General features: G+C 44.8%; 3 protein-coding genes across 5 annotated transcripts; 2 read left to right on the top strand and 1 right to left on the bottom strand.

The window, feature by feature from the left end:
- Nucleotides 1–751: 751 nt before the first annotated feature.
- Nucleotides 752–11,873, top strand: pdpr (pyruvate dehydrogenase phosphatase regulatory subunit). Of its 2 annotated transcripts, none has more exons than XM_012874003.3 (18): nt 752–876; nt 1,402–1,675; nt 1,895–2,028; nt 3,150–3,231; nt 3,357–3,520; nt 3,623–3,744; nt 3,991–4,108; nt 5,063–5,212; nt 5,911–6,103; nt 6,275–6,399; nt 6,806–6,961; nt 7,352–7,485; nt 8,048–8,196; nt 8,285–8,397; nt 8,506–8,600; nt 8,700–8,789; nt 9,825–10,007; nt 10,454–11,873. In XM_012874003.3, the coding sequence occupies exons 2-18, from the start codon at nt 1,413–1,415 to the stop codon at nt 10,859–10,861; spliced, it is 2,679 nt and encodes an 892-aa protein (XP_012729457.2). In that variant the 5' UTR covers nt 752–876; nt 1,402–1,412; the 3' UTR covers nt 10,862–11,873. The 2 variants fall into 2 exon arrangements, with proteins under 2 accessions (XP_012729457.2, XP_021177960.2); XM_021322285.2 differs by lacking the exon at nt 752–876 and adding an exon at nt 962–1,211.
- Nucleotides 11,874–12,055: 182 nt separating this feature from the next.
- mrps11 (mitochondrial ribosomal protein S11) lies at nt 12,056–18,198 on the bottom strand. Its single transcript, XM_012874020.3, has 6 exons — nt 18,019–18,198; nt 17,755–17,847; nt 16,298–16,396; nt 15,798–15,927; nt 14,657–14,722; nt 12,056–12,588 (listed from the first exon to the last, which is right to left on the bottom strand). Exons 1-6 carry the CDS (start codon nt 18,108–18,110, stop codon nt 12,481–12,483), a joined length of 588 nt encoding a protein of 195 aa, XP_012729474.2. The 5' UTR covers nt 18,111–18,198; the 3' UTR covers nt 12,056–12,480.
- Nucleotides 18,199–18,291: 93 nt separating this feature from the next.
- si:cabz01071907.1 lies at nt 18,292–22,802 on the top strand. Of its 2 annotated transcripts, none has more exons than XM_036136223.1 (4): nt 18,292–18,529; nt 20,080–20,388; nt 20,571–20,714; nt 21,626–22,802. In XM_036136223.1, the coding sequence occupies exons 2-4, from the start codon at nt 20,097–20,099 to the stop codon at nt 22,633–22,635; spliced, it is 1,446 nt and encodes a 481-aa protein (XP_035992116.1). In that variant the 5' UTR covers nt 18,292–18,529; nt 20,080–20,096; the 3' UTR covers nt 22,636–22,802. The 2 variants fall into 2 exon arrangements, with proteins under 2 accessions (XP_035992116.1, XP_035992115.1); XM_036136222.1 differs by having other exon boundaries at nt 20,077–20,388.
- Nucleotides 22,803–25,929: the final 3,127 nt, after the last annotated feature.

The following is a 25,929-nucleotide window of genomic DNA, read 5'->3' as shown; positions in this document are numbered from 1 at the left end:
TCTCTTTTAAACCATCATGTCCAAAGGGGCAGATGGTAACTGATGACTGAAATCTATTTGTATTTCTTTCAAAAAAAAAAAAAAAACTAGGCTGAGGTCAAAGAAACCTTCTCATAAGGGTTCAGGACCGTCAGTTTTGAGCTTACTGAGTTAAAATATTAGAAAAGAGTACAAGATATAATAGTAAAGCACAATGCACATAAATACCACAGTGGTGCTGTTGTTGTGCATAGCGATTCTAGACATTGCAAGAAGCTTGGTTTCCTAAAATATAGTATTTTTTATTTATATAATTTGTGTGTGTGTAAAATTTCAATTGCATTTTGGTGAATATAGTTTGGACATCATTTCACATTTAAGGTTGTTTGAGACAGAAATTTTAAAGACAATACAACAACTCTAGAAAAACAAAGGAAACAGGAATGTACCGCTTTGAGTCAGCTGGTCCATATGAGAATCAGAACCATAATCAATATGAACAATGTAATTAGTGGCTATTTTTCATATGGGTGATATGTAGGGTTACAGGGATGGGGTATAAAATAAATATTTGACTTTGTTAGATGTATTATTCTTGCATGTTCAAACATGGTGGGTGGTATAAAGGAGATGCTATCTTACCTCCTAGTTGGTAGTTGGATCGCCAACCGAACCAAGTTCTCTGTGGGATCCCTCACTGCTCCAGCTGGGTCAAGGCACGGGAACAAAACGCGGCCTGCTGTGAGTTTTATTTTGAAGCGTCGCACCGGAAGTAGCGCCGCCCACCTCTCGCGGGGTGAAGCTGACGTACGTGGAGCCGTTCAGCAGGATCCCAGTCCTCGCGCTTTGTCACTTCGGTTGTGAAACCATCGCAACAAGCCGCACCTGGCTGACTGGGTGAGTCTAATGAGGTGACTGAGCTAACTAAATGTCAGACGAAGGTTTCTCCCTCCTAGTCGTTCGGTTCTGGGTCGCTGTATAAACAAAGCGGTGAATGTTAGCTAGCCTCTGCTAGGAGCTGCGCAGCGTAGCTCCAGCCCTGTTAACCCCGGCGGTACGTTTACCCAGACAACACGAACCCTCACAATGTCAGGCCGGCATTTGTGCAACTTTAAAAAAACAACAACAAAAAGCAAGGCTAGCTTAGTTTGCTTTAGCGCTGAAGCTGAACTCTCGGTACAGTTTAAAGGCATTCATGTGTGGTCAGCTAAAGCTAGCAGGTCCGGCTAAAGGTAAGTCTGTCTGGACTCCTCACCTTGCTGCTCCTCCAAGACTCCTGCTGCTCCGTGAAGGTGGGCCATCTGACTGGTGGCCTGTTGGCAAAGCTGCAGCCGCGCAATGACTTGCTTAACAAACATCTGATGTCTAAGGACCAGCTCCTGCTTGACCAGACCTCCCTCATTGTTTATATGTGTGTTACAGAAACCACAGCCATGTGCAGCTGTGTGCGCAGCTCCAGGGCCATGGCCCCTGCGCTGCTCCCCAGGCTGCTGCTGCCTCAGGTGGGGTCCAGGCTGGCTGGCAGGGGGCTCTGGACCTCCCCCCAGTGTCTGGCTGTCGGCGGGGACCCCCAGCTCCCTCCTCTGCCGGGCCAGGCCCGGGTGGTGATCTGCGGAGGCGGGATAGTAGGGACGTCGGTGGCCTACCACCTGGCCAAGCTGGGCTGGACAGACGTGGTTCTGCTGGAGCAGGGCAGGTGAGATAAAGAGTCTGTTACGTTTCGTGATCCTGGGATTTTTGGTTTAAATCAAGGATTATGCCTGGGCGTCTTTTAGGTCTGCAGTCGAACTGTCTCCCTGACGGTCCGGAGGTTCCCGTCCTCAGGCTGGTTCTGGTCTCTGGGAAGAGATTGAGAAGCTGATCCTTTTTGTTTATTTGTTGCTTTAATGAAGCTTTGTGTCTCCGCCCCACCCAGGCTCGGCGCGGGAACAACCAGGCTGTGCGCTGGCATCCTGAGCATGGCTAAGCCCATCTCCATCGAGTCTCAGATGGCCAGCTACTCCAGTAGTCTCTACCAGCAGCTAGAGGAGGAGACCGGCATTAAAACGGGTCAGATGCTTTCAGTCATGTTTGGCTTTAGAGCTGGTAACGTAGAAATCTGAAACAAATGGCTCCATCGCTACGAACTGAACTGACATCTATGTCAGGGACAGCTCCTTACATGTGTGCAAGGCACTCGTAAAGGAGTACAACACCCCTCTGCACCAGTGTGTAGCTGCAGCATCTAGAGCCATAAAATGTGTTACATTTTAACCACAAATCTCAACTATTTTATCTGGATTATAGTATATGATCGGCCAACACGGCATACTGCAATACCCTATAAAGTGGAAGGGGAAACCTGCATGCGTTTTACAGTATTTGTATCCAACCCCCTTTACCCTGATGCCCCTAAATATATGTCTAGAGCAGCCAATTGCCCCCAGAAGTCACTTGAATAGTAGAGGGCGTCCCCCTCTAAAGGAGAGCATTAATTCAGAGGACCATGTCAACTCTGGAGGAGCTCCAGAGATCACAGCCCAGGTGGGAGAATCTGTCAACAGGACGTATGATTAGTCACATACTCTGTGACGAATCTGGCCTTTGTGGAAGAACGGAGGAGAAAGCATACTGGGGCCTGTTTGGAGTTTTCCACAAGCCATGTGGGAGATACGGAGAAAAATGTGCAAGAAGATCAGATGAGGCCAAAGTTGAGCCATATGTGTTGCCGACGTGTAGCAAAAACCTACAACGCACGTCGTCCTGAGCAGATCATCCCCACGGTGAAACGTGGTGGCAGCGTCATGCTGTGGGGAAGCTCTTCTCCGACAGGGAAGAGATAAAACACGGCACTGAACATATGAGGTTTAACCTATTCATGAGAATCAGTCAAAGTCCAGAACTGAATCCCGTTGGGAATCTGAGGCAAGGCAGACATTAAGCTAAGCCTGAGTTTAGAGCACAGACCAATGGGCAGGGATGTGCCACGCTAGTAGAGACGTCACCCAGAAGACCACGTGTCATCCTTCCATTTCCTGTAGACTAACTAATGAAATGTGTTAAAGTTTGTGGTTTTTGCCTTGACAGACTTTTATAAGGCTCTGTATGTTCAGTTTATAGGTGGGGGTGCCTCGTTATAAGCGACTCTGACCTAATAATTGTGTGTTTCATTTCTTATTATTTGTCTTCAGGTTATGTAAAGACGGGGTCTCTGTGTCTGGCACAAAATCAGGATCGCTTCATTTCCCTGAAGCGTTTAGCGACAAGACTGAAGTAAGACATTTGGTTGAAGTCATCAGTGTCAACAGCTGCATGGATATAGAGGGGGGGGGGGGTCGTTGGGTTGATTGATTGATATGAAGGGAATAAACTAACTAAAGTTTCTGATTTCTTCACAGAGTGCTGGGGATCAGCTGCAACATCATTAAACCTAAAGAGATAGCCAAGCTCCACCCTCTAGTCAACATTCATGACCTGGTGGGGGCGCTCCATCTCCCCGAGGACGCTGTGGTGTCCTCACCGGATGTTAACCACGCGCTGGCCGTGGCTGCCGCACGGCAAGGTGAGTGCCACCCTCGGTTAACCGACCCAACGTGTTTTACAGTCACTCCCCGACTCTTAGGCTGTGTTTCCCTCCTCATTTTGCCTCGCTGACCATCTGCAGGGGTTCAGATTCTGGAGCAGACCGCCATCCAGCAGGTGGTGGTGGAGAAGGGCCACGTGACGGCTGTGGAGACGGACCGCGGCTCCATTGAGTGTGATTATTTTGTCAACTGCGCCGGTCAGGTAAGACTCAGATTTGTTTTTCAGAGGAATCTCTGAGGGCAAACGTTGTAAAGCGATCTTCAATACCATGAACTGGATTCTGTAAGCAGTAACTTGTTTGTCAGGAGGTCAGCTGTGTGTTGTTCCCGATGCCGTTCAGGGAAGGAGCTCGTTTCAGTCCACAGCTGTGAGCAGGCTACGGCCCGACCGTGATTTTCAGCTTCATCCAGTCACCGGATGCATCTTCTGCCTGTGTCTCCTGTGCAGTGGGCTTACGAGCTGGGTCAGGCTAGCGAGGTGAAGGTGTCGGTCCCCCTCCACGGCTGTGAGCACTTCTACCTCCTCACCAAACCCCTTCAGGAGCCGCTGTTGCCCAACACTCCAGGTCTCACAAACACTGTTTTCTGCTTTTTTGCTGTAGCTCCTGGTCCGTTTCAAAGTTCATTTTTGGTTCTACTTGAAATGACTGTTTAGCATCGGATTTTACCGCAAAGTCCTGCTGCTGTCTGCCAGTCATGACAAGATACTGATGTGAGCTAACAAGTCATGGTGCTAGAGCAGTCATGCACTGAGACGCTGCCTGGTTTCTAACTAGGGACCATCCAGTGGGGAACACAACAATCTGATCTTGCACCATATTTAAGTGCGACCAGATTGTTACAGCCGTAAGAAGACTCAAAGGTGGCCATTTAAGGCATTGAGTGACGTGTTTAAAAAAAAAAGGTAGGGCAGCACAATGTACTGTGAGTGCATCCTTCTTGTAATTTCATCGCCTGCAGCAGACGCTCAGACCTGGCACTCCTTCCTGAACCTGAGATGCTGAAGACCACTGAGTGCTGGACGCGCTGATGAGAAGCAGCGCAGTGAGGAACGTTTATCTCACGCATCGCGTCGTCATGGTGGTATTTTTTAGCAATACCACCAAAACGTTCTGATGTAGCGCAGCTTTGTTCATAGAACACAGAAACATAGAAGCTCTGTCAAAGGGAACTTTATTTTCTGCTGTGGCTTGTCCACGCCCGATGCAGTGAGCTGGACCTCAGCGGCCGGCGGCCATTTTTCTTATGGGGCCATTTTTCTGAGCTGGTCAAGGAGTGAATTGACGTAGAGAAAAGAGGCTGCTGTTTACACCTAGTGATCCTTTTTGTGCTGAAAGCTAATCTAAGACGCTAAAGGCTGCGCACCGTGGGTTTTGGCGCTGAAATGGAAATCTGAATCAACTAGAACTGGTTTCAGCAACGCCACAGGCTGGAAACCACAAATCTCTGCTTGTGGCGTCTCTACTCCTGTGTGTTTACACTGTTAACGTCTAATAGGACTTACGTCTCCTATTCTCCAGTTATAATTGATATGGATGGGAGGATGTACGCGAGGCCGTGGCAAGGAGGTCTTTTGTCTGGAGGCCTGGAGAAGAACCCCAAACCCATCTTCACCGAGGGCCGCAACCAGCTGGAGGTCCAGAACATGCAGGAGGATTGGGATCACTTTGGTAAGGAAGACGTTGCCATTCTTAGGCACTTTAACCTGATTTATGTTAAAACGGGCAAGAAGTGAGACCAGTTGGAAGATTCCCACGTTTAACGAGGAGCAAAATGACATGGTTACCATAGATATAAATAGAAAATGTTTTTCTAATAAATATACTTTTATTCAAACTGGATGTATGAGTTCAATGTTTTTAACTCTGCACAACACACCAGTGGCCTGATCTTTTGTCCTTGGCATGCTGGTCGTAATCTGAGAGGCTTGGTGCAGGCAGACAGGCCGTCATAACTCTTGTGGAGATCAACCACAGACCGTCATAACTCAAAGCGCCCCGGCTGAAGCCGCACAGAGCGCTCCACGCTTTGAAAGCCACCGCGTTAATGGAAAGTTAAATATGTCTCTCTCTCTCCGGCTCCAGAAGCCATTTTGACATCATGGCGCGCGTTGGTCTCTAAGTGGGCTGGGCGTAATGTCAGAATCTCCTCCGCTGGCTCAGACAGCCATTATCTGCTCATTTGAGATTCACAGTAAGCAAGTTAGCTAGTGGCTGAAAAGCCTTCATACACAGTAACGTATTTATGTTTACAAAGCAAACCTTAACTCCAGATATCTGAACGTGACGACGGGGCTTATTTGAACATAGAAATGTGTAGATGCACACAGTCCTGCTGGCTGTGACGTGTTCTTCCCCTGTGCTTTCAGAGCCGATGCTCAGCGCCCTGCTGAGAAGGATGCCAAACCTGGAGGCAGCTGAGATCCACCAGCTGGTCAACTGTCCGGAGTCCTTTACCCCCGACATGCGCTGCCTGATGGGAGAGACGCCGGGCGTGTCTGGCTACTACGTGCTGGCAGGGATGAACTCCTCGGGTCTGGCCTTCGCCGGAGGAGCTGGGAAGTAAGCATGACTCCACACTAGAAGAAGGGATGCATGAAATGTGAGCGAAGGCGACTCTCTTAGTAGGTCGGACTGCTGCGCCCTCTCTTAGTCTTTCATGCTGTATTTTTCGCCGATTGATTACTCGGTGCGGCTCAGACAACCTCTTCCCGCCCCGTGCTTCCTGTGCAGGTACCTGGCTGAGTGGATGACCTACGGCTACCCCACTGCCAACGTCTGGGCTCTGGACATCAAGCGCTTCGGCAACCTGCAGAGCAGCCGGACCTTCCTGCGGCACCGAGTGATGGAAGTCATGCGTGAGTAGCAGCCGCGCCGCTAATCCTGCCGTCCTGGGCCTCTGCGGTCAATCTGCTTAACTCCACCTTCTGCTAAAGGCTGCGAGTGTTTTTTACACAAGCGTTCCTGTACAGTCTGGGAATCAAGTAAACTGATAAATTATTGCATTTTTTAGATTAGGGTAATTCTGAAAAAGACACTTTATTTCCAGTCTAAATCACCTAATCTCCATCAGTTTGCCTAGCTGTCCTGCCTTTTCCTTAATGCTGGTGTTTCGTGACGATTCTCTTGTTTAAAGCCTGTATAGTTCAAAAGTGGGTCAAACACAGTGTTGAGAAGTCTGACAGAAAGGAGTTTTTATGCTCCGGTGCTTTTATAATTTGTTCTGTTGACCTGTGATTTGATTGTGTTTGTGTCCGTAATTAGCCCTGCTGTATGAGCTGAAGGTGCCTCGGTGGGACTTTCAGACCGGCCGGCAGCTGAGGACCAGTCCCCTCTACGACCGTCTGGACACCCAAGGGGCTCGCTGGATGGAGAAACACGGCTTCGAAAGGCCAAAATACTTTGTTCCTCCGGGGAAAGGTGCAAACTGCTCAGCATCACCACTAAACCTTCTCGTGCTCCTATTGTTAGTCAGTCTGAGAATCATCAATAGAGGTTCCTGTAGAGTTACGAGGAGCCGGACGTGCTGCTCCAAGGACGCGCCTGATGTACTTAAGTCTGAGTAACGCTGAAAGCAAACACACAGATTTTCTAGGTACAGGAAGCCAAAGATTTTACTGCAGATTTCCTAGAGTTTCTCTACATGAACAGACTTGTGACCACTGCCAAGAAACGTATTTCCCAGAAACTCTTGGTTTATGGTGTGACATCAAAGGTTTAAGTCGTAACGTGATGCTGTTGAGTTTCTTGTGCAGCATGTGGAGATTCTTAATGAGTAAAATCCCTCTCTCTTTTTTTTCTCTTTTGTAGATCTGCTGTCTCTGGATCAGAGTAAGACCTTCTACAAGCCAGACTGGTTCGATATTGTCGGAGCTGAAGTGAAGTGCTGCAAAGAGGCCGTGTGCGTCATCGACATGTCCTCCTTCACCAAGTTTGAGCTGACCGTGAGTCCCCAGCGCCCTGTTTTCTACTCGCCACCAGATTAGGTAGAGCAGAAAAACTTCAGCTTCAGCTTGGTTAGCAGCATAGCATGGATCGGTACCACTACACAGGTAGTAGATCTTTGAAAGGTACTAGAGCCAGACTTTTCTCCAATTAAACTCGTTCTAGACATGCTCTATTGGACACAACCTGGCAATGTGAGCTTGTCAGTCAGTTCCTCAGCTAGTCATGTAACTGTTAAAGGACGTGCCAACCAGACTTTTAAAGTTCTGGAGATGATCATTGTCCTCGTCACTGTTGGGTTTGTCTTTACCGTCAGATTCAGAATTGGCTTAATGAGCAGAGGGCAAAGGATGCAGGAGTAAATCATTGTCATTATTCCCGCCATGGTTTAGGGGTCATCACCATAAACACCTTACACCTCATGTGGAAATGTGTCCAAAGGGCCTCATGTTGTTTGCTAATGCCAGCTGCTCAGTTCCATGGCCGTGCCTCTTGTGGAACAAATTGCATCCACGGCGCCAGAGGTGATGCCACAGCTTCTTTTCCGTCCTGCTGTCTCAGTCCACAGGGGACCAGGCTCTGGAGCTGCTGCAGTATCTGTGTGCCAACGACCTGGACGTTCCCGTCGGACACATCGTCCACACCGGCATGCTGAACGAGAGGGGAGGCTACGAGAACGACTGCAGCGTGGTCCGCATCAGCAAGAACAGGTTCGAACCGTCCAAGCAATGACTATGCAGGCGCGCGGTCTGCTGTACCGTGAAAAACAACAACAACAAATATATGTTTCGTCTCCAGTTTCTTCATCATCTCTCCGACAGACCAGCAGGTCCACTGTTGGTCTTGGATAAAGAAGCACATGCCCAGTGACCCACACCTTCACCTAGAGGATGTGAGCTGGAAGTACACAGGTGGGCTTTGGCTCCATGTCCAACCACCCTCTCAGTGATGAAAGAAGGAGCTTTTGGTCTGTTTCTCAGGGTTATCTAACGAGCAAACCTTTCATCTTGTACATTTAGCTTTGAACCTGATTGGTCCACGAGCAATGGATGTTCTGGCGGAGCTGTCCTACGTCTCCATGACCCCTGAGCACTTCCCCTCCATGTTCTGTAAGGTGAGGGCGAGTTTAAAGGACGAGTTTAAAGGCAGGCGGATGACTGGCCTGGGTCTGCCCTTTGTTTCTGCCCTCATGTTTCCCGTCTGTGTTTTGCAGGAGATGAGTGTAGGCTACGCCAACGGGATCCGAGTGATGAGCATGACTCATACCGGAGAACCAGGTTTCATGCTCTACATCCCTATAGAGGTGCAAACGAAAAGCATTCAGACGGCACGGCAGCATGTGTGACGATAGAAATTTACGCGATCGCTTCATTGCTTATTTTTGTCCTTTATGGACCGATTATGCCACAGGCAATATTAGCTGCACAAAGTCTGAATTAATAATGTTTAATATTCTGTAGTCCACATCGTAATCCTGCTCAAAGGTTTTTGTTTTTCTTTACGTTGACCTGGGCTTTATGCACATTTGGAGATTTTTGATAGTGGTGGTCAAGGCTTTCCTAAAGCCTAATATTGGTCTGCTTTGTCCATTCCAGCTCTTGTGTGTTTGGTGTCGTCTTGGAACCCCTGTATGTGTCCAATTTTAAACCAGTTTCAACATTTATTGTTCCTTCCTTAGGAATAGTGACATAGTGTCACTGTCTTTGTCTCATCTGACTCAGATGGTGTTTTCTTAATAAATCTGGTTAATCCATTTGGGCATCTGCAAATTTGAGACATGCTTGATTATGTCAATTTTTAAAGCAGCTGCTTCACCCCCTCTGTCCCTGCTGGTATAACTCCACCTCACCGTGGCTAGTTATACTGTTGCTCTCGCACCTTCCACCCGACGGTGGTTGCCGGTTCCTTGGCTGTTCCTAAACATCCCGACTACCTTTAAGAAAGGACATTAGCGCTCGGTTGACTTAAACTTATGACACTAAACACCCATTATAACTAGTTTGTGTGGATAAAGCCTATGGACATTAAGCCTATGGTGAAAACCTGTGGACTGTGCATAAATATCTGTTCTTAGACAAAAAAGCAACCAATTTATATTCAAATTAGTGCACACAATTCTTGTTTTAAGGCATTTGGTTTGTCAGACCACCCACCTGGGTAGAACTGTTTGAGTTCATCAGTAAAAGCCCGACATTAAGATGTTGACAATGGATTTAACTTCTGATTGCTCACATCTTCTCTGTGCAACCATTTCTACTGACAAGGCTCTGAGATCAGAAATGTGGAGAAACCTGCCTATTAAAGTGACTCAGCTGGTGTATTCATCTCCTCCCTTCAGTATGCGCTGCACGTGTACAACGAGGTGATGTCGGTGGGGCAGAAGTACGGCATCCGTAACGCGGGCTACTACGCGCTGAGGAGCCTGCGCATCGAGAAGTTCTTCGCCTTCTGGGGTCAGGACCTGGACACGTTCACCACGCCGCTGGAGTGCGGACGAGAGTTCAGGGTGAAGTTCGACAAGGTTGGTTGGTCCGCAGGACCGCGCTACATCTGCCCTCTGCCAGCGTACAGACCTGTGCTCTCCAAGTCACTGCACGCACGCCCGCAGCATTCTTATTGGAGGAGAAATTCGGTTTCAGTCCGCTCACCATCTGCTTGGCTAGAAGTTTTCTGAGTGCAGCTGCAGAAACAACAGGTGGCGCTTTAAATCAACAAGTTTACGGTTAAAGGCAGAAACAGAACCTCTGGCGTGTTGCAGCTGTTGTGGCAGCGCCGTACTGATGGGCTTCACTGGTAATCAGTTTCACAGGCTGTTGACAATGAACACGGCTCTGCAGGCTTCACAGCATGCTCTGTTGCTGCCCTACTTTTCTCCTTCTTTGCCTTCTTCCCCATCGTTTTTTCCAGTCTTCCTCCTCCAATAACGTATTTCTTGCTGTCATGTTTGTCTGTGCCGCTCGTCCACAGGACACCAACTTCCTCGGCCGCGAGGCGCTGCTGCAGCAGCGTCAGGAGGGGGTGTTCCGCCGGTTCGTCATGCTGGTCCTGGAAGACCACGACACAGAGCTGGACCTGTGGCCCTGGTGGGGCGAGCCCGTCTACCGCAGCGGTCAGCTGGCCGGAACCACCACCAGCAGCGCCTACAGCTACACGCTGGAGCGCCACGTCTGCCTGGGCTTCGTGTCCCCGCCGCCGGGCCCCGAGGGCCTCCCCACGCCCATCACCCCTGACTTCATCAACCGCGGCGACTACGAGGTAGACATCGCCGGACAGCGCTACCCGGCCAAGGCCAAACTGTACCCCTTCAGTTCCCTCTTCACGCAACAGAAACGACGCAAGGAAGACATGGAGCTCAGCAACTTCCAGGGGAAGTGAGGCGGCGATGGAGCCGGGCCCCTGTCTGACACTCCATCAACTCAGCCCATCCACTCCTGATCCAGCCCGGTGCCGAACCTCTGATCCGTCACGACGCCAGGGCTGGATGTACAAGCACTTCCCGTTAATAACCTAATGTTCAATTTCTCCACTCGCATCCTCTGCTTTTGAAGTGCAATATCTAAAAGGCACCTGTTGCTTGAATTCTCATCTCATTAAAATCCAGGTTTTCCTCCTGCCGGCTCACCCCCAGCCTCAGTCCCCACTGCTGTGCTGGTGCAGTCTGCAGGTTTGTGCCTTTCTCAAGGCTAGATCTACACTAGCTGCTGCAGACTTTGTCGACTCTGACCCGCCCTGAATGATTTGAGGCTGGCAGCCTTCTCTACGTTCAGTTCAGGCCTCCCTGCGCCACATTCTGAACGGCTCTGAAGGAAACCGCGACGCTAACCAGCCGTCAATCTGCTGCTGACGAGAAGTCTCGGTTCAGATACTTTACCCTCTCCACTGCTCTCAGCCTTCTAACACTTTAATATCAGAAAGATGGCCTGGGATAATTGCTGGTAAAGCAGAGTTGTTGGTCTCAACCCTTCTTCTCATCCTGTTGAAATCTAATCCTGAAACTCCCCAAGCAAATCAGAACGCCTTCTTCCTCTCTCCGTGCTGTCATCTGCTGAGAGCCGCTGTCGTTTTCTTGTGTGCTGCACTCGTGGAAGATATTTATGTTTGCTTTTTGTTTGGTTCTCTTCAAACGCTGATGCACTTTGAGGTTTTAATTTAGTTTTATTGATGTTAATTGAATGTGGCTGATAGGAAAGCACACTAAGCTCTAGTCGAGCTGTTTTTAGTCCTCCACATCCAATTGTTTTGAGATGTTTGTGTAAAGGAAAGATTTCATTGCTACTTCAAATAAAAAATGTATTTTTGTATAGCTAGTGTGTATAAAATCATTTTTAGAGCCGTGTTCTTTTGTATCTGTTGAGTCTGTCGTGGTGTATAAAGAATTTCCCGATCAGTTCTTGTAGCCGTTCTTATTGTGAATCGCCACACGGTGTGAGGAATCTCTCCATACTGTGCTGCCTGAGCCAGTGTGCTTCACAGCGTACCTGGACTTCAATTCAGTGTTTAAACATCCATATTCTACACAACAATTAGGCATTTATTATTTTTTATTTAAAGTCATGAAATGGCAGCTTGAGTCAGGATCGATGACAAGAACAAGATGCAGTGAATGTTTGATTTGGCTCCACTTATCCAAACCAGGCGAGCTTCAATGGTCGTACCAAAAGGCCGGCTCTACCAGGGAACTGAATGATTCAGTAAATGGCTTATTTTCAGCACTACTGCGTGACACTAGATAAGATATTGACAGAGTCCTTGAATGAGCAGTTTATGTAGCAGTCCTCCAGCTCAATGGTTGTTTCCTGGATCTGTCTCAGTATTCCCTGAACTCACTGCTGCTCTTCCGCTGGGTGGAAACTTCAGCAAATTCAACTGTTTATGCATGAGTCAATATAAACAAGACTAAGACTATTAACCTTACACACGATCCATAAGGTCAGCTCACAGGCAGCAGTTACAGAAAACACTTTATTAGCGCAGCACAGGTTAGCAGCCAGGCGTCACATCCTCCTGGCTTTACGCGGGCGACATCCGTTGTGTGGCACGGGGGTGTTGTCGGTGATCGATACCACCTCCAGGCCTCCCATCGTAAGGCCTTTGATGGCAGACTGCACGACAGACAAGGACACGCATTTAGTCACGAGGGAACGGATCAAGAGGTCTCTGGTTGCTGTAATTATCCGTCATGAAAGGCCCTGAATGAATTACAGGCTGGCCATAAAGACTACATAAGCTGAAGGCTTAATTTTTACCACCAACAATGTTCAAAAGATCATGGTCCACCACCGCCCTTCCAGGTTTTAAAACAGTTTAAGTTGATCACAGGATCCATTTCTACAATCGTTAGATAAAAAGCTGCTCAATGCATCAAAGTAGCTTAGAAAAAACAGGTACAACAGTGCAATCTATGCACGTTTCTAACAAAAGGCCACAACCTGTGTTTAGTTAAATGTAGTGTAATTATTTTACAAGGTAAAATATGTACACATCACATGTTCTGATGCTACAACCACTTTAGATTTAATGTAGATCAACAGAAAACTGCAGAATTGTGAAGTGGGAGGAAAATGATCCTGTTAGGGACGGAAGAAAGCCACAAGATGTCGTGTTTAATGTTGGACACGAGGAGGACCAAACCAACATGTGGAAGACGGGGCTCTGGTCAGATGAAACAAAAACGGAACTTTTTGATCTACGTGCAAAACCCGATGAGAGGCAGAAAACTCCCGATGCACATGACATCCCTACTGGGGGACATAGTGGTGGCAATGCTGTGGAGATGCCTGTATTCAGCAGTGACAGGGAAACGCAGGCCACGCTTTCTGGGTTGTTTTATTTTTCCTTTGTGACATTTTTAAACCATTTATCATTTTCATTCCGTGTCTCAAACAGGCACTTCATGTTTATCACATGTAAGTCCAATAAAATACATCAGAGTTTCCATTAATACTCATGCAGCAGATCCAAACAACCACCTGCTGGGTGTCTACATCTGCATGGAGCATGTCTGTGATTATCAGTGTATTTAAATCACAGAGTCACACTTGCAGCGCGCCCCTTGTGGAACACCGTGAACCCAGATCCCGGCAAGCCAGCAAATCCCGACTCGTGGACCCCTGTATCTTCTATCTCTCTCTAAACCACATTTCCTGTCAGCCTGCTGTAAAATAAAGGCCACTGGTGCCAACATTAAAAAAGTAATGTGGCATTAGAGGAAAATGCTACAGGTCAAACACAGAGGGAGCATTAAACAGAGAAGCAGCCAAGAGGCCCACGGTGACTGTGGAGGAGCTGCAGAGTTCCACAGCTCCGGGTGGCTGAATCTGTTGATAAGACAACTATTAGCCATGCACTAATAGAGAGCCAAGATAGCAGCCAGTTTGGCACAAGCCACGGAGCGGACAGAGCCGACGTGTTGGAGACAAGAACCTAAGATGAGATGAAACTGAACCTTTTGGCTAAATCTAAAACACCATCTTCAACACACTGTGCCTACGGTGGAACAATGGTGGCAGGAGCAGGATGTGTGGGTGCTTTTCCTCAGCAGACGCAGGGAAGCTGGTCAGAGATGATGAGTAGAGGGCTGCAGCTGAACACAGGACAAATCGTGGAAGAATAGTTGTTAGAGGCAACTAAAGACCTGAGACTGGGGTGGAGGTTCGGCTTCCAGCAAGAGGACCCTAAACATGCAGCCACGGCTGTAATAGCAGAGTTTAGATTCAGGCAAACTGGGTCCAGATGGCCCAGTCAAAGTCCAGACCTAAAGCTACCTAAGAAATCGTGGTAAGACTCTCCACCAATCTGACTAACCTGGAGCTTTTAAAAGATCAGGCCAGAGTTTCCGTCTGTAGATGTAAAGCTCCAGAACACGTGCTGCTGTTATTCCAGTGAGAGATGCTTTCTACCGAGTATCAACTCAGGCTCCGCTGGCAACCTGCGTGTCCTTTTCCTCCCCCTTTACAATTACAAACTAATTTCAACTCTTCCATCACTTTAACCCCCAGTGACATACATTGACTGTTCTGGTTCTACCAAATGCAACAAATTGCTAAAGCAGTTAAAGGTTGTATATACAAAGAGATCAATAAAGTTAAATTATTATTATTATTAAAAGGCTTGAGCAACCTTATCAGTTACAGCATCAAAACGTAATAAAAAGGTGAAGGAAGCGCTCACCAGACGTCCAGGTCCGAGGCCCTTGACCACAACCCGAACAAATGTAACTCCCTTTGCTGTGGCTTTCTGTTTGGATAAAGAGTTACACAAATGATTACACTGTCTGAATGCAGGACCTACCAGACCTCAACAGGTATCACACAGTCCAGCTATTGCTACCGTATTTTTCAGACTATACGGCACACTTAAAATCCTTAAATCTTCACAAAAATTAATGGTGCGCCATATAATCCATTGCTCCCCATATATGATTACTGATTTTATGTGGTACAAGGTGCTCAAAAATCTGTTAAAATGTGTACGTAAGCAACAAAGCCGCTCCGCTCAATGGATATTCAGAACATTACGGTACACCGTGTCACTACTGATCAGACCCCTGAGCTGTCTAACAGACTGCCTGACTGTAATGTCTAAACTAGAAGTGCCTTTATGTAAAGGCCCCCACATACTCAGGTGTAGTTCACTCCAAGGAGGTTCACACGTACTCAAGGCGGACTCTAGGGGGACTGTAGGGGGACTGTAGGGGGACTCCACGCATCCAGGTACGTGTCACACTATAAACTTCTCAGAGGCAAGAAGTCTTTACATCGAAAAAGATGTAATGACTGGAAAAGAAACGGCTCTAGGTGCTCAGCTAGCTAATCACACATTTTACCATCCATTCCTTCTCTTTGTCCCACTGGCAGGAAGTGTGGGAATTATAGGAATTTGCCCCAAGAAATGTAGGCAACAGTACAATACGAGTATGTGGGAGCCTTTAGGCAGCCAGCGCCTGGAGTACGCCCTTGCAACAATAAACCTAGTAAGTTAATTCAATATAAATGTTACGTTTATTTTGGTCTTATGTTAGAAACAGGACAGTGTAGTCCCCCCCAACAGAGACAGATAGAGAGTTGTTGACGTGAAGGAGCGGAGTGATATTACACACTTGCGAAGAATATTTAGTGCACCTTATGGTCTGAAAAATACGGTACTTTTTCTGTTTTTATGCAATAGGATCACGGGTAACGTTTCTCTGTGTAATTATCCATCTACTCAAAGTTCACAGACTAAGTGCAGCGACACAGAGTGGCGAAGCGGCTGAGATAATGAGCTCTACTGGATGGAGACCATGAATGTGGCGTCGGAGGAGGACACTCACCCCGGCAGCAGAGATGCCTGCGGTCTGAGCGGCTATGGGCGTCGACTTCTTGATGTTCTTAAAGCCCTCCGTGCCACAGGACGTCCGGACCAAAGACTGCCCTGCGCTGTCTGACAGCTGGATGTGTGTGCTGGTGAAGGACGGAGAGGTTCACTCGGTGCCTCGCTCACAAGTACACTTTCAACAAAGGTGTTTTACAGCTGGGGGAAGCTCTATTGTGTTTTGAGATTCAGTCGGCAGAGTTAAAAACAACAACGCTGGGCTTCCGTCAAGGAAAGATGATGCAAGAGGTGAGCCAATATAGCAGGCAGCTGATAAATTAGACGGATATTTGTACGTTTCTACACTGACCATTAATCTTGCCTGAGCTCACACAGCGTATAGCTAAAGATGTGCCTCAATCAGACCTAGAATAGTGAGGGAGGGAGGTCTGAGCAGCAGCAGGCTGCTGCTTCCAGTAGCTTCCAGTCACGTTACGGTCAGCAACTCGCCCCACTTACTTGTTGTATGTTGCTTTTATTTGGACGATGGGCAACTCCTCAAACTTCTTCCCGCCCCATCTCAGTGCGCTGTCTTGACCAGGCAACGGAGGGAAATAGCTGAAAGGTAGAAACGGCAACGAGCGAAAGCATTATGATCCCTGCTCCCTGGAGGATGGTTTGGTTTTATTCAGTTCTGGAAATTAAAGTCAGGTAAAGGTTAAGGATGTAAGCTTTGATGCCTAAATGAGGACCAGATTGTGTTTCCTTCAGTTTCTGACAGTTTCGACGCAGATTCCCACAGTCCACCACTCTTCTTTCTTATGTTAATGATGATTCTAGTTTCTGGATCTAAATCCCATTTCCTTCATCTTATTTCTTGCACTTCAATCCAACATTTTCCTTTGTTTTTGCCCACTTGCCTTTCTTTCTTTTCCTACATTTTTTATTTTATTTTCAGAGCTATCTGGAGTTTTGAGTCCTGATGCTCTCAGGTCTTCTTTGGTCTACCTTCTTTTACAAAACCTGCCAATTTGTTTAGCCTTTCTCCAAAGTTTATACCCAGCCACCTGGCAACAACTAACATCTTTTGCCACGGCCCAAGCCGATTCACCATCATGAATTAGTTTTATAGGTGTATTACTGGTGTATTAACTGAAAGCTCTCTTGGACAGACAGAAGGGTGTTTGCTTTTTTTATTCCCTTTAGGATGTATTCTCTGGAAAATTCCCATTTCCACAGCATTTAGAGCACCAAAAACAGTAAGAAGTATCACAATCTAATTGACTAAAACTGTTAAATAGTTAATGCTGCGATGGTTGGGCTAAAAAGACAAGCTCACTGCCAATGATCCTGCTGAAACGTCTTCATCCGGCTTAGGGTCTGCCAACGTTTATCGATGTAACTAAAGTTGGCATCCGGTCGTAGCTTCAGACTCGGAAAAACGCACAATTCCACCCCATTGTTCACTACCTAGAGCGTCTTTAGTCTGCTCTAGATGAAAAACCACAACACTTTCAAACCTGGACTAGATTATTCTACGGAATGCGTCAAACCCAGTCTGGGATTTGTGAAAAGATTTATGTGACAGTTGAATAAGGAGCGATTTCAGTGCTTTGTTTTTGCATATATAAACTAGACTATGCTACTCTGATATCAGAACACTACACCCAGTGAGGGATTTGTGTAACCTCTGTTTCATTTCATGGAAGTTCAACAAAACGGGTTATTTTCGTTATATGTAGTATTTGTTTAAGAAACGGCAACTCCAGGCCGATTCCATAATCTTTATAATAATAAGTAGATTGTAGTTCAAGTCAACAATGACAACATTTCTGGGGTCACTTTCACAGAGCCAAGATGTCCAGCTGTTATAAATGTGCCTTTTGAAGCTAGAGGAAATGGGACTAAACATCCTTGAGGAGCAAAAGTCCCTGTCCGTCGTGCCGGGGCTGTGTGGCTGACTGATGGCTGCACACCTGAAGTCCTTCCCGGCGGTAGCTTCCGCTTCCTGGAGTCTCGCGGCGCTGCTGAACAACGTCCTGTGCAGCGGCAGCCCTCTGCTCCCACACCTGAACACACACAGCGTCATTAAGGCACAGCTCGTGTCGTCGACCCGGTACCGGCTCTGATGGCAGCTGGGAAGCTTGTTTTGCGCGTGTCGCCCAGTACACGTGAAGCTTTAACACCTAGCAACACAGTTAGCATCAGGAACTGCCTTAACAACCAACGGGAAGACTTACCGGGAGAGCGTCCCGGTGGCACTCAGCGCGGGGACCAGCTGGCGGCAGACAGCGCTCACCGAATTAAACAAAATGCACCTGAAATTAATCATGATTCATCTCTGTACACACACGCTTCCCGTTCGTCCGAGCCAGCGTGACATTGAAGGTGAAGGACGACACCATTAGCCGAGGAACAGGGGGGGGGGGGACCAGTAAAAATATGACTCTGTCGATATCCGTGTTCCAGCTGAGCTTTATATGACGTGTGCTATCTTTTATAAAATGTATTAAATGTTAACAGTGAAGTTGTGTGCCATTTTTTATTTCGTTCTTTTGTTTTTATAAACGGAAGTCACTCACTCTTCCCCCCCGTTTTGGGTCCACCCCATGTTTCACAATAGACAATAGACGTCACTCAACTTCCGTTTTGAAGCGCAGCAGGTTTTCGCTACATCCGGTTGCATGCTTTTGTGTTGAAAATTCAGGACGTCAAGACATTTTTTACTGAAACTCAGCGAGATTTCATAAGGTAAGACTGAGAGCACAATATTAAACGTGTCGTATTGACTATCTTTATTTTCCTTAGTTTTGGTAGCGATCATTGCTGTTATATAGATGCTTTGATCGGGACATGTAACATGTAGATCAAAGCTAACATGCAGCAGCTTGTTAGCTTACTTTACCGAACGTTTACCTATCAGAAATCTGATGTAGATGTTTAATAAATTAATACTGTAGCTCGTTGTTTGACTAATAACCTTAGTTGTTATCACCGCAGGCGGCCATTTCTTGTTTTTCTGCCAACCAGTTAATCACGTGCACTGAGCTATATAATACCACTGAGCTATACACTGGAGTGCTGATTTTGGCGAGAAACGGAAGTCACGGGCCGCCATCTTGCTATTCCCTACTCTCACAGAATCCCATAGGATTTGGTTGCAACAACAAGCAGTTTTCTGGCTGAGTGAAAACGTTTCATAGGTAATTCTACAGTCAGTGGATGTACTAACACTATCAACTACTAGGAAATTAGGTGCTAAAATATTTTACATGTTATTCATATTAAATATATATATATATATATAAGTATGTGTATATGTATATATGTGTGTGTGTATATATATATATATATATATATATATATATATATATATATATATATATATATATATATATATATATATACACATATGTAAATATATGTTTTTGTATATTGTTATTTATATATTTATAAATGTTAAACATATATATTTAAATGAATAAAATGCAAAATATTTCAGCACATGACTTTCTCAGTACTTGATATTTTTAGAACATAACATAAAACTATATGGCATTTGACATTTTAAAAGTCTTAAGCCCCCCCTGAACTTGAGAAAATCCTCATTATTCGATGCTGTAGCGCACATATTCCCTAGTTACTGAGGGGAAATAGGGAGTACCAATATGGCGACTGGTGGCTTCAAAGCGACTCGTTCAAACAGACGGTGATTAGCACTCCAGTGTATTATATAGCTCAGTGGTTTTTCTGCCAACCAGTTAGTCACGTGACATATTTGTGAAGTCACGGGGAATAAGCGTATAGGAATAAATATTTTTTCACTGAGTGAAAAAACGAGACATGTATTGTTACCCTTACTTGATTATGGTGACGTGTTATATATAAGTGCCTCATCAAAATGCATGCAGTCATTGAATTCAAAAGATCTTACCCCATTTTAATCTTTTTGTTCAGTCCTATCTTTTTGTTTTGTCTATTGGACAGTACCTCTGTTTCTGAATTGTGAATTTTCTGTGTTGCATTTTTTTTTTTATAATTTAAGTTGCACGTTATATTAATGCACTTTCCCTTTTCTTAGTTTTTATACAAATCACCGAATTTTAAGCCTTAAATTGTTGTGTTAATTATACTGTATTAGTAATGACATGTGCTGCTGACCTCTCAGCCAGACCACCCTTGAAAAAGAGATCTTAATCTCAATGGGATTTCTTCTGGTTAAATAAAGGTTTAATAAAAATAATAAAAATAAAAAATCTTATTTTTCTCCCCTTCTCCTTCTTGTGTTCATCTCTCAGCAGCATCATATCCACCAAGCATGGCACAATCACTGAGACACTGCTACTGCAGTGTCCCACAGTGCTCGAACAACAAAAAAAAATTCCCATATCTCAGTTTTCACGACTTCCCGACTGATGTTGAGATTCGTGCCCGTTGGGTGACGGCAATAAGAAGAGACGAGGGGCCAAATTTTAAAATCCGTCGCGGATGCTCTTACGTCTGCAGTCAGCACTTCTCTTCAGAGGAGATCTATGTTTCTGCCAGTGGTCGAAAGAAGTTAAAGAAAGGAGCAGTACCATCTAAATTCATGTGGAATGACTGGGGCAAAGGTAAGAGTACAGTATTTAAATTGGTAATAAATTACAAGATAACCTTTACTCAGAACTCAAGAACTTACCTTGGGGGGTTCATGCTAACTTTTTCTTTTAAAATAGCAGTTGCTGTTTTAAGTATTGCAATCACATTGCTAGTTAGAAATGACATCAGACAATAACAAAATTTTTTATTGTAGGAATGGGTGAGCAAGCTGCAACGCCAGCAAGAAAACACCTTGCAGCTGAAAATGAGATGCCTGTTCCAGAGGGCACCACAGAGGATTGGTCCCACCTGGAGGCAGTACGAAAAGATCATGACTACAGCTGCCATCCCTTTCCTGGTGATTTTTTTTTTTTACAAATTAAACCCATTCCTTCTTTCTTAAGGAAAATGTATTTTATAATAAGTTTATTTAGCTTTTCCAAAATTGGGTTCTTAAGATAATTTCAGCGGATCACCACATAACTTTGGAATTTGTTATTACACTGCAAAAACATAACTAAAAATAAGTAGCATTTTCTTAAAATTTGTTTCTTTTTCCTTGATTTGAGCACGTAAATAAGATGATCTGCCAATAGAATAAGATTTTTGCACTTAAAACAGGAACAATTTATCTCCATCATCTTATTTCAAGCGCAGTATATCTAACTATATCTACTCACGCTACCGCCTCGCCAATATTCCAAAAAAAAGAAACACACACAAAAAAAAGAAAAACAAACTCGATATGCTTGCATGTTTATTTGACGTTTGTTGCTGCTTTCGCACGTGCATATACTCAATGGAAGGGAAAAAACACATGGATACGCCCCCCCTCGGTCCGCGCAAAACTTGTGGTGGTCTCCCAAACCCCCCCCAAGCAGGCGGTCCGCACAAAACTTGTGGTCCCCCCCCCCCCAATTCACCGCCTCGCCTAAGCAAATTCCTGCGGAAAACACAGAATCTTATTTACCTGCTCAAATCTAGGACAAAAACACTATTTTTAAGAACATTTTACTTATTTTTACATCCGTTTTTGCAATGTAGAGCTGTCAAAATCAATTTGTTAATGAATGGAAATGAATCTGAAAAATTGTTTCTACACAACTAAATTATATCCACCATGACATTTGCAAAAAAAACCTTAATGTTCCTTTCTTCAATTCATGAAGATTAAGAATTAGTTTTAAGCTTACTGATTGCATCATATTATGTGGATGAACCAAAAATGGATAAATCGTGTTACAATGTATGATCGTCTTTTCTTTAAAGGTAAAATGGACAGAGCTGCTAGGAATATTCAGCAGTTGGAGGTGCAAGTCTCGACACATGAACACGAAATCCAGCAGCTGACCCTTAAAAACCAGGAGCCATTAATTTACAAAATTTGTGTGACCGACGAGGACTACCGTTACTACACAAGATTCAGCTCCAAGAAGGTCTTCACTCTGTTTTGGGAGTCTGTTTACCCGTCTGCATCAAGGCTTATCTATTGGTCCGAAGCACAGCGTGCGGCAGAAGTGACGGCAAGTCCACAGCGAAAGCTTGAGCTGATTGATGAACTGTTCATGTTTCTCTGTCACGTTGCAGCTGGGCTTCAGGAGATGACATTGTCATCTCTCTTTGAGGTCAGCGTGTCGACTGTTAGTCGCATCCTCCTTACATGGACAAGCTACCTTTATCAGGTTTTGGGCTCATTACCATCTTGGATGACAAGAGAGCAGGTACAGTCCACGATGCCTGACAATTTCAGGCTCTATTGTCCTCAGCTGAGAGTCATCATAGACTGCACTGAGATCCGCTGTAAAACTGCAACTTCAGAGACTTTTTCAAGCCACAAAAATCCCACCACATTTAAAGGACTGATTGGTGTTGCTCCATGTGGTGTTATCACATTTGTTTCTACACTATACACAGGCTCTATTTCAGACATAGAAATAACAAAGAAATCCCAGCTTCTACAACTACTCCAGCCAGGGGATGAAGTAATGGCTGACAAGGGTTTCCTGAGTGAGAAAATTCTGTCAGAGGTGGGGGTAAAACTCATCCCACCATTAAAGAAATCAACCCAGCTCAGTGAACCAGACACTCAGAAGACCCAGGCCATTGCCCGTATGAGGGTTTTAGTGGAGAGGGCCATACGCAGGGTGAAGGAATACCACATTTGGGATGGAATTGTTCCACTGTCCATGGTTGGATCAGTGAATCAGCTGTGGGTCATCTGCTGCCTGATGTCAAATTTCCAGGGACCTCTTGATATCAAGGGGGACAAGCCAGTCTGAGGCCCCCTAGCTTGGATGTTATCTTCACTGCTATGACCCTGTAAGATTGTAAATGGTTGCATGTAAATGCTAAATGATTGTTTTGAAAATTAAATTGTGTCTTGCTTTGAAGTTGAGGACAACTGAAATAAAAGTAAAAAGAAAAAAAAGAATGTATTATTCATTTAATGGTTACTTTAATTCTCAAATATGTCCACTGTTTACAAGTTTTTAACTTAACCAGAAAATTGCTCACATCACAATCAACAAATATCCATCAATGGTGTAAATATTTGTTTTATAACAAATTTAAACAACATCTTTTCATTTCTGTACATCTGTTAAATTGCTTATTTCAGCTTCACAGGTGCTACCATTCACCTGTAACAACTATTTACACTGTACTACTGTTTTAAGAGTTGCGACTTAAGAAGACATCCATGTAAATGTTGTAGTAGAAATCATCAAGCTTTTCCCGCATTGAGTGGATAATCTCCTCACCCCTATAGACTCTTTCTACTGTAAAGTCAGTGTGTGTATCTGTGATGAAATCACACCACCGAAGGCCGCTAATGGCTAGTTGTCCTTGTACCTGATAGTAGTACTTGTGATTCTTCTGTAGTGATGCTTTGCCTTTAGCTGTGGTCAGGTGTTTAACTTGTTCAACACTTTGTACATTGCAAGTTTTAACCTCTGCCAGGCTGAATGGTGGCATCTCAGAAGGGTTGAAGACTTTACCATCACCACCAATTTTACTGGGAATTTAAAACTGTATCCATCAACTGGTAATTTGGGAAATGCAGGGGCATCAGGGTGTCTGGAAGTCCAGTCCTCGTCCTCATCATCTTCTCCTAGCTTTTCTATGTCACTTTAATTGCCATCCAACATCATGTTGATGACATTTCCCCAGTACTTTCTTTTTCTCTCTTCTTCCTCTAATCTTTTTGACATCTAGAATTACATAAACAGCTGCTCAATACACCGCAAAGAGTATGGTTTTAGAGTGATTGTTACGGTGAAAGAATCCAAAATTTATTATGAAATGGCATTTAATAATAATTATTGATTAAATTTTTTTTATGCAGCTGAATTGAGGCAGGAAGGACATACATTACTTTACAAAAATGTTGCATGACTGTTCAGTGATGAAGTAACTTATATACCTGCAGTATCAAATATGATACACACATTTTAACATGATTAAACTGTGATATAAATAATATTTTTCTGGGTAATTGGGCAATGTCTCAAAACATAAAGCATTAATCTAAAAAACTGAATAAGAATGTTTATGTTATTCTTACTGTAACCTCTCTAAAGCTGGAAAAAAAAATGCAAATCGCGTGTGACCCATCTTACGTGAACAGACATTTTGAAAAGGGGAAAAAAAGCCGTTCCACTGCCTGCACTGCAATGATAATTCAGAAGGGTGCAGAATTTCTGTATCAAATTATATCCAACAGGTTGTTGAGGTAAATATTGCTCACGTTGAAAAAAAAGAGTCCCTAAAAACTATGCAAATATGATACGAACGGCAATAAAGGCTTAATATTACAATTAAATAATAATACTACTAATAATAATGTTCATAGTGTTTTTTTCCTAATCCACCTCTTATATCTTTCAATCCTTATGTAATTTTGTCTGTGTTGTGTGCACCTTCCTGTTGCTTTAATCCTATAATTTTCCCCGTCGTGGGATAAATAAAGGATAAGCCAATGTTACCTTATCTTAAATAACAGTTTTTAATAGGATATATGTACTGGGTTCTTTCAAGGTCTTAATTACATTTTCTGTATGGGCTCCAGTAACATATGATGTATAATATCTACTTTGAAAGTTAACATGAACTGCTGCTGAAGATGACCACTCTTATCTACCTGGATGTTCTCTGGAGGACTGAAACGCCTCTGTCAGTGACGTCAGTCTGTGGGTCTGTCGGAGCAGTGAGAGAAGTTTCGTCTCCTCTCTCCGTTTCTGTTGCTCAACGTTTTCTTGCTCATGGTTTTTCACAAGCTTAGATAAATGTGTTGTGTTTCCACTGATTTAACCAGCTTTTTACAAAACATACAGCTTGATTTCATTTACGGTATTAAAAAATAGCCAAAGGGCGCTTCTTTCCCTCTTCATGTTTCCGCTGAGTGGGCGGACAAGGCTGAGCCTGCGTGCTGATTGGCCATGTACCAGAGGGGAGGGGGAGCAGCAGAGTGCCGTGACACAGACAGCGCGCGTGCTGACTGCAGCAGACGCGCAGCCGTTGGTGAAGCTGCTGCAGTCGCGCGAGCGCTGACTGACACTTAGGAATAAGTGTCAGTGTTATTATTAGGTTAAGTTTACATAACAGCAATAAAAAAGGGTCTTATATGAGAAATGTCATCCCAGTATGCCCATGTACTGTATTATGTGGGATTAATTGTTGGTCAAGGCTTGCATGGAATACTGCATTAGCACAGCTTGGCTTTGAGGTGAGCACGGATATGCAAAGAGTCTAGCTTTGGCCTCCTCTGACTACACTACATTAACACAATATCCCACACTTGTCCAAATATGCAACAAACTTTAAACACACTTTAACATGCTTTTTCTATAGTAGTGGAACTTTACGCCATGAGTTTGCAAAGAGGGCATTGTGGCTGATTGCATTACTTATTGTTTTCTTTGGAGAAACTCTTTATGCTGTTTTGTCTTTCAGAAACTCTCCTTGGCTCTTGAACAACTCTTATGATTTGACTCTTCTGTCAGAAGTCTTTTATGGGACGCCAGGTCGTTCCGGTTCATGGTGAAATGATGTTGCTCTCACTTCTGAAGTATTTTAAGTTGGCACTTGGTGGAACACTGAGAAGTTTAGAAATGCAGCTGGTTTTGATGAATTTGTAGCCCTTGGGTAGAAACTGTTTTTCAGTTTGTTTTTGACTTTATTTCCCTGTAACCCCCTCCTGTGGACGTCAGGGCCTCATACCACCCTCATGGAGTGTGTTTCTGATCGTTTGAGCAGACACTTGCACATCTGTGGCCTGCTGGAGGTCACTTTGCAGGGCTCTGGCAGTGCTCCTCCTGTTTCTCCTTACCCTCTGATGGCCTCCCCCACATCTCCTGATGTACTGGCCTGTCTCCTGGTAGCGCCTCCATGCTCTGGACACATTCAAAAGTGACCAAAACGCTTCTTAAGTGGACAGTTCTATATCACAGATGTGTGATTGACTTGGAGTGATATTGTGCTGTTTAAGTGTACCCTTTCATTTTGAGCAGTGTATATATATATATATATATATATATATATATATATATATATATATATATATATATATAAAGCGA

This window comes from Fundulus heteroclitus, chromosome 4, assembly GCF_011125445.2.
Source record: "Fundulus heteroclitus isolate FHET01 chromosome 4, MU-UCD_Fhet_4.1, whole genome shotgun sequence".
In the NCBI taxonomy this organism is placed as follows: domain Eukaryota; kingdom Metazoa; phylum Chordata; class Actinopteri; order Cyprinodontiformes; family Fundulidae; genus Fundulus; species Fundulus heteroclitus.
Note: the sequence above shows the minus strand (reverse complement) of the source record. Positions and strands in the feature narration are given on the sequence as shown.